The sequence below is a fragment of the Anomaloglossus baeobatrachus genome, chromosome 1 (assembly GCF_048569485.1).
Source record: "Anomaloglossus baeobatrachus isolate aAnoBae1 chromosome 1, aAnoBae1.hap1, whole genome shotgun sequence".
NCBI lineage: Eukaryota > Metazoa > Chordata > Amphibia > Anura > Aromobatidae > Anomaloglossus > Anomaloglossus baeobatrachus.
This window is the reverse complement of record NC_134353.1, coordinates 385,291,312-385,304,376: the sequence shown is the minus strand read 5'-3', so window position 1 is coordinate 385,304,376 and position 13,065 is coordinate 385,291,312. Positions and strand designations below refer to the sequence as shown.

At 41.2% G+C, this 13,065-nt stretch overlaps 1 protein-coding gene across 1 annotated transcript in view; it reads left to right on the top strand.

Annotated features, from left to right (window-relative positions):
• Window positions 1-13,065, top strand: part of ADAMTS10 (ADAM metallopeptidase with thrombospondin type 1 motif 10) — a 131,913-nt gene that overhangs the window by 106,142 nt on the left and 12,706 nt on the right. The window contains exon 20 of the mRNA XM_075343597.1: window positions 10,995-11,199. Within this exon, the coding sequence (XP_075199712.1) occupies window positions 10,995-11,199 (205 nt within the window). The remainder of the gene's footprint in view (window positions 1-10,994; window positions 11,200-13,065) is intronic.

Here is a 13,065-nt window from a genome sequence, read left to right as displayed (position 1 = left end):
AAATGGCTTAGGGTCTACCATATATTGAGAACCAGTGCAGATAAAGCAGACAGCTACAGGCTGCAGCCCCCAGCTGTGTGCTTAACTTGGCTGTGCATCAGAATACATATGGCTTTTAAAAATTATTTAAATTACCAATTAAAAAACAGTTTGCTGTCTCCCTGCCAAGTTTGATACCCAACCAAGATAAAGTCGAGAGCTGGGGACTGGTATTCTCAGGCTGGGGAGGCCCATTTTTATTGGGCCCCCCAGCCTAAAAAATAGCAGCCTGCAGCTGCCCAGAATTGTTGCATCCATTAGATGTCACAATCCCGGCACTTTACCCAGCTCATCCCGACTGTCCTGGTGCTGTGGCAATCAGGGTAATATAAGGGGTTATTGACAGCTCACGAAAGCCAATAAGCCTTAGATTAGTAATGGGAGGTGTCTAGGTTATACTGGAAGTGAAAAGAAATAAACACAAACACCGAAAAAATCCTTTATTTGAAATAAAATACAAAAAAACAACCCTCTTTCACCCCTTTATTAACCCCCAAAACATCCAGGCCTGACATAATCCACATGATGTAACACGATCCCAGCTCTGCAACATCCTGGTGTTGCAGCACGCAGGCATAGAACATAACCGCCTGCTGCGGCTGCAGGCAAAGACTGACTAAACCAGAGCTTAGCCACAGTAGACTGAGTTTATGTACAGTCATAGCTGGAACTTCCCATGGTACCCCACCTGTGAATGCAGGATAACGCACTGCAAGTGAACTGAATTCACTCAAACCTACATCTCCTGACAAAAAAACTGTGTTTTATTGCCAAGAGATGCAGATTTGGTGCTGAAATTTATACACCATATTCCTGCACCAAAAATGCATCTTCTGGCCCAAAAAAAACAAACCGCATCAAAATGTGATGCAGTTTTGATGCATTATTTTGCCAGGAGATGTAGATTTGGTCCACGAATATGGTATATAAATTTCAGCACCAAATTAGCATCTCTTGGCAAAAAAATGCACAAAAATGTTTTGACGCTGTTTCAGTGCGGTTTTCTGCCAGGAGATGCAAGTTTGGTGCTGAAAAGTCTGCACCATGGGGCGTGGCTTAGATGGGGAAGAAGAAGGATGCACATGGAGGAGCTCCTGTATCTCAATTTGTAATCTAGTGACATCCAACGCCGATCCTTAAGAAAAAGTGGCCCCAAAACAAAATCCATCTCCCTACATCTGCTGTGGAGCCCAGGAAAACAACTTTGGAGCGTTGTGGAGACTGAGTGAGTAGCGGCCTGATTACAGTGCTGAAGCCAGGGCCTAAAGTAGCAGCCATACCAACCATACAACTACCAGTCCCCAGAGACTAGGAGGGTGCAGCAGCACTGCGATTTACTGACAGAAGAAGCATTGCTCCAAGCTCCCTCCTGCCCCACTGCCTGCAGGGACTGAGGGAGAAGGCCAGAAGAGAGAGGGCTTGCTAGATGTATGGGAGCAGCTGCCATTAGAATCCAGCAGAGAGGCACAGCACCTGCACCACTCCAACCTCACCCCCCCCCCCTTCATTTCTCTTGGATGGAGCTAGAGAGAGGGGCTCTGGAGGAGAGGAGATCTGCGCCGAAGGATAAATATCACCTAATTGCTCCTGGATTGGGTTGCCACCTGAGAGAGTGGGGCCCCAAGTTCCCCCTGCACCACCATTTGTAACGCTGTGAGGAGAGGGAGACTGCTGATAGCAGAGCACAGCAGATAGCTACACCATCAATCAGCAGAGGTACCTGGAAAACAGGAACAGAGACACTGGCCTGGGATCCACTCCTGTACTGGGGTTTACAGAGAGGAGGGGAAGGCTCAGGGAGAGGAGACTGAACTGTAAGGGGTTAAGTTCCTAGGACAGCACCAAGGCCAGAGCAGCCTGCTTCCCTCCCCCGTGCTCATCTAGACAATAAAAGTCCAGCACAGGGGAAATTTAACTCATCCCAAGCTGCCTGTTGCTGGATCACAGATGCTGCTCACCCCATGTTAATGCAGCAAAACGTAAGTGGCTGGACATAAAACCCCTCTAGGTTATACATTGATATATAAAAAATACAGCTAGAGCTGACGATTCTAAGCATACAACAAACAGAAGCTCCAGTATAAGGTGCAAGAACAATGTGCAACAGTGGTGAACAGTGACATCTAGTGGTCAAGATAAGAAAAGGGCTGCAGCAGCTGAGATATAGAAAGTTAAAAGGGGAAAGGGAAAAAAAAAAAAAAAAAGAGGACAAGCTTACTCCAAATGCGTTAACCCAACCTACTTTCTCCCAGCAAAGTTCTATTAAGACCAGGTCTAGAAAATGGGGAAAAACTACAAATTACAATTGACGAGCCAAACAAATCCCTGAAAACTCCAAAGAAGAACCAGGAAGGGGATAAATCTAAAAAACAACACACCCAAGAGATGTCAGCACAAAAATCCAGACAAGCACCAACCACCAACTTCACACTGTCAGACAGTGATGAGGATGAAGAGACACTAAGCGGAAATGCCAATCTCATGGAACACATCAAAGCCCTTCCTACAGCAAACTGCATCAGAAACCTATTTAAGGAATTCACACAGACCATAAAAGAAGAGATGGCTGAACTTAAAAGTGACATAAAACAGATCTATACAAGAGTTCATACCCTTGAAAACGACTTTGACCAAATTACAACGCACTCAGAGAGAGTGACAGAAATACTGATCGACAAACAAAAAGAGATCTTCTTGCAAAAACTTCACATAGATGATCTCGAGAACAGGTCCAGAAGGAATAACCTTCGAATTCGAGGATTACCAGAATCAGTAGAAGACAAAGACATTCACACAGCCCTTACACAGATATTTAATACTCTACTTGGCAAAGAAGAAACCATTGACATAGGGTTAGGAAGAGCCCACAGAGCTTACAAACCCAAAACAGCAAACTGGGATAAACCAAGGGATGTTCTATGTTGTTTACAAAGCTTTAAAATAAAGGAACAAATCTACCAAAAAGCGAGATACACCCGCAAGATTGAATATGAAGAGACAGAAATACAAATCTATCAGGACCTTTCAAAGCTTACTTTAGATCTGAGAAGACAATTACAGCCCTTAACAAAAACACTGAGAGAAAAAAATATAATTTACAGATGGATGTTTCCTTTTGGTTTAGCCATCACCTTTGACAACAAAAATCTAATAATCAGAACTCCAGACGATCTTCCCTTTGTCCTCAATAAGTTGGACTTAATGCATATAAAGATACCAGATTGGACCTCCGCCGAAGATTTCCTTCACTTGCCTGCACTACCTAAACGTGACAAATGGACCACAACATCACCACCCAGAGCAAGTAAAGTGAGAAAACTGAATCAGGGGCCAAAGAAGACTCCAAGAAAAAGAAAAGGGGAACAAGATGAAAATGGATGATGACTCTCCAATACCTTTATATACCTGACCTCATCATTCAAGTTTAAGAAACACCCTGATGAGAAACGGAAAAGAAAAGATATTCATATAAAAAAAAAATCCTTTTTTTTTATTTTTTTTTTTATTTATTTATTTATTTTATTTTTTATTTTATTTTTCCTCTCTCTCTCTCCCTCCTCTCCCTCTGTTAACCTTCCACCCAACGTTTTCGTTCGGGGGAGGAGGAGAGAATTGGAGAGAAGTCGTAGTTTTGTCTAAGTTTACCACATGATTGCGTATGTTCCCAATTCAGTTCCTGTTCTAAAGACATTAAATTTGTTGAAATAGAGACATCGGGACTTAGTCCTCTTTCTATCTGCCTGTGATTTGTGCATATCGTTCAATCAAATCACAATTCTACAAAGAACTTTCTTGGACGCTCATGACCTCTATCCTCATCGTTCAAGCAACAGAACCGAAGACCATTGGTTGTAACTATACAAATATGGAATGTTTGCTTTAATTGGTTATTATTTATCATTTATAACTGACTTATCTCACCCTCTTACATTACATTTACTGATAAGACTTAGCTGGGAGATAGTGCCCCCTAGTTCACTTCACTGAAAGTGTCAAGTACATATACTGTCTAAAAGTACTACATCCTAGGTCCACGCCCCCACGGACCGGAAAATCCACTATTGCAGATTACACTGGAAGGGATTGGCTTGGCTTACCCTATCCCTTCCAGCTGCAAATTTTCTTTGTTTTTTCATTTCTCAATTTGAGAAATCCACAACGTCTCAAGGCTATGGCTAAGAGACTCAAATATCTCACACTCTACCCTATACTAAATCTTTTTCACCCTTTCCAGATACCTACCCAAATTTCAAAGATAAATTATCAATTATTTCATGGTAACTATGGCTAATCTTAACTTTATAACGTTCAATGTTAAAGGCATGAACATCCCCCCAAAAAGATCACAAATACTGAGCTATCTTAACAAACACCAAATAGATATCGCTCTTCTCCAGGAGACTCACTTCAAGTAGACGTACACACCAGTAACAAAAAATAAGGTCTACACCAGATGGTTTAATGCCAATTCCCCAATCAAGAAAAATAAAGGGGTCTCGATTATTATCCATAAAAAGATAACCTTTAACCTCAAAGACGTCATTTATGATTCAGACGGCAGGTTCATCTTCTTGAAATGCCAACTATACAACTCCTTATACACAATCATAAACATCTACGCCCCAAATACTAACCAGCTGCCCTTCTTTAAGAAAATATTCAACACTGCATATTTTTTCAGAAGGGAATATAATATTAGAAGGTGACTTCAATATCCCTCTACACCCTCCATTAGACACCTCAGATGGACATTCAACAATCCCAATTAAAACAGTAAATTTCATTAAAAAATCCCTCACAGAATTACTTCTGTTCGACAGCTGGAGGATCTCATACCCCTCAAGCAAAGATTACTCTTATTACTCACAAGTCCATAAGAAATACTCCAGAATAGATTATCTATTCATATCCCATCAACTTCTAAGCAATGTTGAAAAAATACATTATGATATGATATTACTTTCTGATCATGCCCCCCTACTTTTAAACATAAAGCTTTCACAAGGCAGAAGATGCCCACTCAATTGGAAACTCAACAATAGTTTAATAAAAAACAAAACCTCTCAAGACTACATAAGAACGTCCATCCAAAACTACTTTAGAGAAAATTGCTTCAATAACATATGTGACCCTAACATTTGGGAAGCCCACAAAGCAGTTCTACGAGGTACTTTAATAGAACTCGGCACTAGAACCAAAAAAGAAAGAGAAAAAACAACAATTTCCCTTCTAGACCAAATAAATAACTTAGAAGGACAACATAAAACAAATCAAAACCCTTCATTACAGAAGGACTTATTCAAGCTAAGATCTGAGCTCAGAGCTCTTTTAAATCAAAAAAGAAAAAAATACCTTAACTATGCAAGGTTTCGATCCTACCTTTACTCCAACAAAAGTGGACGTAATTTAGCAAACATGATTAAAAAACAAATAAATACAACATATATCACAAAAATTAAAAATACGAATGACAAAGTACATCACAAAACTGAAGACATTACTAATATTTTCTCTTCATACTACTCCAACTTATACAACCTCACAACAGCACAAGAGTCTCAAGAGGGGAAAACAAAACTCATAAAAACTTTCCTAAAAGATCTGAAATTACCTAAACTCACAACCCAACAAGCACAAAATCTAACGATCCGAATATCCTCCCAAGAAGTAGAATCATCCATAAACTCAACTCCGGGAGGGAAAAGTCCAGGCCCGGATGGTTTTTCAATTGAGTACTACAAAATTTTTAAAACAGAACTAGTTCCACATATGACAAACTATTTTAACTATATAAACAAGAATAACCCATTCAATAAAGAAGCCCTAACAGCTCACATAACTCTAATCCCAAAAGAAGGAAAAGATCCATCCCTTTGCGGAAGCTATAGACCAATTTCGCTGATTAACAATGACGTAAAACTGTATGCCAAAATCATAGCAAAAAGAATACAAAACATAATACCTGATCTTATAAACCTAGAACAAGTGGGATTTACAAAAGAGAGACAAGCAAAAGAAAATGTAATTAAAACACTAAATGCCATTCAATATGCAAAACATAACAATATTGAAACTGCAATCATCACCTCAGATGCAGAAAAAGCTTTCGACCGCGTCAATTGGCTATTTATCGAACAAACTTTAAAAAAATTTGGCTTCCCACCCTTATTCATTGACAAAATCCTGGCACTTTATACCACCCCAACCGCAAAGCTAAAAATGAATAATGAACTCTCCTCTAGTTTTAACATAAAAAATGGAACCAGACAGGGCTGTCCCCTTTCACCACTTCTATTTATTCTAACAATAGAAACCTTTCTCCAGAAAATAAGACAAAATCCCAAGATCTCAGACCTGAAATGCAACCAAATAGAATACAAATCCGCGGCATTTGCAGATGACATACTTTTCATTTTAACGAACCCTTCAAATTCAATTAAGGCCCTTACCGCAGATTTCAAGTTATATAGTGAAGTCTCCAACTTCAAAATACATTTTTCAAAATCCCATTTATTAAACATTAACATTCCCCCCAAAATATGGAAAGATGTATTAGAATCATCCCCTTTCAGTATTAGCAATTCCATCACCCACCTAGGCGTAAGAATTAGCAACTCCTTGTCTCAACTATACGATCTGAATCTCAAGCCACTTTTTCACAAAATAGAAGCCGACATTTCCGCTTGGAGCAGTTTACCAATCTCGTGGTTTGGGAGAACCAATTTATTCAAGATGATCATTCTGCCAAAAATCTTATATCTTCTACAAGTAATCCCTACAGATATCCCACAACATTTCTTCAGCAAATTGAAAAACATGATCTCAAATTTTATATGGCTTAAAAAGAGCCATAGACTAAAGTACACTATACTGACTGCTCCTAAATCTAAAGGAGGTACAGGACTCCCAGATTTTGAACGCTATTGGCTAGCCACACACATAGCTAGACTAATGGAGATGAGGACAAACCCCCCTAGAAAACTGTGGACTACCTTGGAAATCAGCAACTTAAAAGGAGACCTATCACATTTTCTATGGCCAACCCCTCACAACAGATTCAAATATAAAGACATACTGAACCCTTTTACCAAAGTAACACTTAAGCTTTGGCACAAATTTAATAAAAAACTAGATCTAATTCCGAACATTTGCAGAGCCACCCCCATTTTACATGTAATCCCGCAAAAATTTAGACTCCTAAAAAACAAAATTAGGACATCAAAAAATCTCTGCAACATAAACTGTCAGAGATAATCCATAACCATGAACCATTAACTATACAAGTGCTAAAATCCATCTTTAATCCAATAGATTTAAAAGATAAAGACCTAGCCATCATGAGAGACCTAGCTTCATATCACATCCCAGATATTTCCCCTTCAAACTCGTCCCCCCAACAAGAATTTCTACTACATGCTCAAGGGAAGAATAGGCTAATCTCAAAAATATACAAGCTACTATATAACACTTCGGAAAAACCTTCTTACATTAATAGATGGGAAATGGAACTAAACACCACCTTCAACCCTAGTGAAATTCAAATGATCTTCAACAACGCCCACATCCTATCAACCTCATCTAGATATCAAGAACTCAACTATAAAATTATCTCACGGTGGTATAAAACCCCAGACATTCTCTACAAAATTGACAACTCCTTGTCGCCACACTGCTGGAGATGTAATCAAATGACTGGCACTCTTTCACACATTTGGTATCATTGCCCAAAAATAGCAAAATATTGGGATTCCATTAAAATTCACATAGAAAATGCTCTCAAGACCAAACTCCCTTTCAACCCAAACTTTATTATCCTCAATCTAGATCCACAAAAGGAACACCTAAACAAACTCTCAATAATACCTCATCTCATAAATGCAGCAAAACTTCTAATAGCCAGACACTGGAAAGAAGGTGATGCACCGAGTCTAACCGAGTGGTTCAATGAATCAAATCTTATAAGCATACATGAAAAAGCCCGATTGCATTACACTAGGAAAAATGCGAAGCTTTTAGAATCTTGGGACAAATGGGACAGATACCAAAAGCTAACTAAAATCTCTTGACAAATTTTCTCATCCAAAGATAACACATTAGCTCAGAAACTGAATAGACAGTTAAGCAAAACAAATACGTTGCTCATACACACCTCTGAAAACAAAGCCTTTTCATACTTTCATATATATAAATCCTAGTAACCAGACACCTTCTTAGAAATAGGTGGGAATCTCACCTTTTTCCCCTTCCCCTACGCCCTCTACATTCCCAACCCCTTGTCCTCTCTTTACTTTATACCAACCTCACGTCCCCATCTCTCCCTCTTTCCTTTCCTTTTCTCTTTCCTTTCATCTGAAAAATACATGTTTATGCTTATTTGTTGTTGCAATTTCATTTCTGTAATATTAAGAAACATCTTAAATAAAGAATTTACAAAAAAAAAAGTCTGCACCATTTTTTTTGCACAAAATTTGCATCTCTTGGCAGAAAACCACACCAAAACTGCGTCAAAACCAATTTTGTATGTTTTTTGCCAAGTAATGCAGATTTGGTGCTGATTTTATACACCAAATTCCGGCACCACATCTGCATCTCCTGGCAGAAAAACGCATCAATATCGTATCAAAACCACATCGAGTTTAGATGTGTTTTTTTGCCAGAAGATGCACATTTGGTGCAGGATTTTTGTGTATAATTCTCAGCACCAAATCTGCATCTCCTGGCAAAATATTGCATCAAAACTGCATCGTGTTTTGATACTTTCTTTTGCCAGGAGATGCAGTATTGGTGCAGAAATTTGGTATATAAATTTTAGCACCATGCAGTTTTCTGACAGGAGATGCAGGTCTCATTGAACTGAAAAAATTCAGCTGAGGTGAGGTCACTGAGTTCAATGAGGTCACCTGAGATCAGTTTACCTGCGGTCACAGGTGGGGTACCATGGGAACCTCCAGCTATGACTGCAAATAAACTGCGTGACATCACCGCTCACAGCCAGTAAGTCTCTGCCTGAAGCCACAGTGTGCAGTCATGTTCTATGACTTCAGTATGTAGCAGACCCAGGATCATCGTGGAACCTCGTGTGGATTACATCGAAACTGAGTGTTTGGGGTTAATAAGTTGGCGCAAGAGGGTGGGGTTTTTTTGCATTTGATATCAAAAGAAGGAATTCTTCAGTACCTGTGTTTATTTATTTTCACTTATAGTATTAATAATGGGGGGTCTCATAGTCGACTCTCATTACTAATCTAGAGCATAGTGGCAGCTATGAGCTCTCACTAACGCCTTATATTACCCTGATTGCCACTGCACAAGGGCAATGGAGATGAGTCGGGTAAAGTGCCGGGATTGTCACATCTAATGGATGAGAAATTTCTGGGTGACTGCTGGCTGCTATTTTTAGGCTGGGGGGCACAATAACCATGGGCCTCCCCAGCCTGAGAATACCAGCCCCTAACTGTTGGCTTTATCATGGCATGGTATCCAAATTAGGGGTACCGCATACTATTTTTTTTGATTAAAAATAAGCCATATAGGGTCCTTCTTATTTTGATACATAGCCAAGATAAGCACATGGCTGGGGTTCTGCAACCTGTATCTGCGCTCGGCATCGTAATTTTGGGGGGACCCTATGCCAATCTATTTATTTTTTGCACTATAGGTATGCAGACAGCATGTGTAATTAGAATCAATCACAGACTCTGTCACACAGGGTGAGGGCGTGGTCTGACTGCAACCAATTCCAGATACCGGGACAGCCAGTGGGCAGGGGAAGCAGTGAATATATATGATAGTTAATGAGCAGACCCGGAAGTAGTGTTTCAGCCCCATGGAAACTGGTAAGGATATCCTGCTTTAACTATTTTGCTTCCTTTTTTTTTTTTTTACAGTGATTTCCCTGGCCAATCACAGCCATGCCAATACTTGGCTGTGATGAGTGCAGAAGTGGATGGTTTGTTCAATAGTGTAAGGGGTACTTTTCACGCTGCGACATCGCAAGGCGATGCCGAGCGCGATAGCGCGATAATCCCCGCCCCCGTCGCAGCTGCAAAATCCTTGTGATAGCTGCCGTAGCGAACATTATCGCTACGGCAGCTTCACATAGACTCACCTGTCCTGGGACGTCGCTCTGGCCGGCGACCCGCCTCCTTATTAAAGGGCGGGTCGTATGGCGTCACTGCAACGTCACACGGCAGGCGGCCAATAGGAGCAGAGGGGCGGAGATGAGCGGGATGTAAACATCCCGCCCACCTCCTTCCTTCCGCATATCCTACGGAAGCCGCGGTGATGCCGGTAGGAGATGTTCCTCGCTCCTGCGGCTTCACACACAGCGATGTGTGCTGCCGCAGGAGCGAGGAACAACATCGGACCGTCGCGTCAGCGTAATTATGGATTACGCCGATGCTATACCGATGATACGATTACGACGCTTTTGCACTCGTTAATCGTATCATCTAGGCTTTACACACTACGATGTCGCCTGCGATGCCGGATGTGCGTCATTTTCAATTTGACCCCACCGACATCGCACCTGCGATGTCATAGTGTGCAAAGCCCGCCTAAATGCGAACACCTACCGAACAAAGCCGAACTTTGCCGATTTTTTAGAAAAGTGATTGTGAATCCGATCCCGACCCAAACAAGCCAAACAAGTTTGCTCATCTTTTGGCATGACACCATTATTTTCCCTCCTTTTCTCACCGGCAAATCACTCACATACCAAACAGCAAAAACCAATGGTTTATGTTTCTAGTAACCAGGAATGTAGAGTTAGAGAGACTCAGCACAATCTGCCAATAACTCTCTGACTTGTGGGGTCAGCAAATGTTCAGAATTTACCCAGGGCAGCTATTTAATTTATTCTTCATTCATATAGTGGTGGTGGCTTGTTGTAAACAGAGACATGTCTAATGGTGCAAATTATTTACCAGTGATAATCACAATTGTTTCTATTGTAGATGGGCAATAGGTTCATGGACTGAATGTAGTCGGAGCTGCAATTCTGGTGTACGTACCCGGAGTGTGATTTGTCAGAGGAGGGTATCATCAGGAGAGGAGAAATCTCTGGATGATAGCAATTGCCCAATACCTCGCCCCACCATGCTGGAACCCTGCAACACCAATGAATGCCCTCCAGAGTGGGTTGCCCTGGACTGGTCTGAGGTACCAAAATAACTTTCTATAAATATTCAATATGTTTCAATGTTTGTGGAGGCCTCATAATAGTATTTACAATTTAAAGGAATATTTCAATTTTTAAAAAGAATCTGTCATGTCTAAAATGCTATTAACCTGCAAATATATAGCTGCATGTTAATAATGTTCCAACGCAACCTGACTGTCTTTATTGAAAGCCTGGATACCAAGAGAAAATGAACTTTACACCTCCCAGTAGCCACCGTCTTTCAATCATAGAGGCGTGACTGGAGCAGTTACAGTCACCACTCAGTACACAGTGAGCTTTAGCTGTAAGTATGCCTGGGCGCTTTGATTGATAGCTCGATCTGTAGTGCATATGTGGCTTGTGCAGCCCTATTTCAAGATGCACAACTTTTATTGTCCGATTGTGTTGCTCTAAACCCCAGCTAATTAAGTGAATAAATATTCACCCTTTTCACCACCCAGTATCCTGCTTACCACTCACTCCTCAGTGGCTCTTCTGAGTTGAGAGTGACAGCTGCATAGACATACACACTGTCACTCTCAGATCAGGAGTGCCGCCGATGATTGCGGTGAGCATGCGCATGGCAAATTAGATGACTATTCAGCTTCCACTCAACTAATACCCCCACCGCTCTGAGTCCTGCACAGGCACTCACACTCTACCTGCTGTATTACTGGTAATGCCAGCCTGAGGAATGCATTGCAATCATCGGCGACTCTTCTCAGCTGAGTGTAACAGCTTCATAGACATACACGCTGTCACTCTCAGCTCAGAAGAGTCACTGATGATTACAATGCTATCCTCAGGCTGGCAGTACCGGTAATACATCAGGCAGCGTGCGGGTGTCTGTGCAGAACTCAGATAACAGAGAGCACAAGAGAGTGGTGTTTTAATGCCGCGCCAATAGATCACTTCAGATGATGTTCAGACCAGTGTTACTTTATTGTTTTCCAGGTCAACGCGTTTCTGGGGCATCTGCCCCCTTCATCAGGACCACCAAAGAAACAGATAACATCCAATCTGTCTAGTACAGACAATGTATACAATATATAGACACATTGACATCACAGGCACATCCCCTAAAGAAAAAAAAAAAAAAAAAAACGAGCGGGAAGGACTGCCACGTTGCATGGAATGACGTCAAACAACCACTTTTTTTTTTTTTTTTTTTTTTTATGTTAAGTGGTTGTTTGACGTCATTCCATGCAACGTGGCAGTCCTTCCCGCTCGTTTTTTTTTTTTTTTTTTTCTTTAGGGGATGTGCCTGTGATGTCAATGTGTCTATATATTGTATACATTGTCTGTACTAGACAGATTGGATGTTATCTGTTTCTTTGGTGGTCCTGATGAAGGGGGCAGATGCCCCAGAAACGCGTTGACCTGGAAAACAATAAAGTAACACTGGTCTGAACATCATCTGAAGTGATCTATTGGCGCGGCATTAAAACACCACTCTCTTGTGCTCTCTGTTATCTACCGTTTTGGTGGCTGCAGCCTTGGATTGTGTGATACATGCGATTACAGTAGTTGTGGCTTCTCACAACTACATCTGGTGAGTAGTTTCACTCCCCCACCCCCACCCCTCACATATTGGGGTAAGACCCTATGCGCTTGTTTTTCCACAGCTTTTTCTCCGTGTGCAGAACTCAGAGCAGTGGGCAGGATTATGGGAGAGGAGGCTGAATATTCATTTGCTTAATTAGCCATGCACTTGCACATTGCAATCATCGGTGGCACTCCAGATCTGAGATGATAGCATGTATGTCTTTGCAGTTGTCACTCTCAGCTCAGGAAAGCCACCATGGATTCCGATGCGATCCCCATGAAGTGATATGGTACAGAAGGCATAGAGTGTTGGGGCCCAT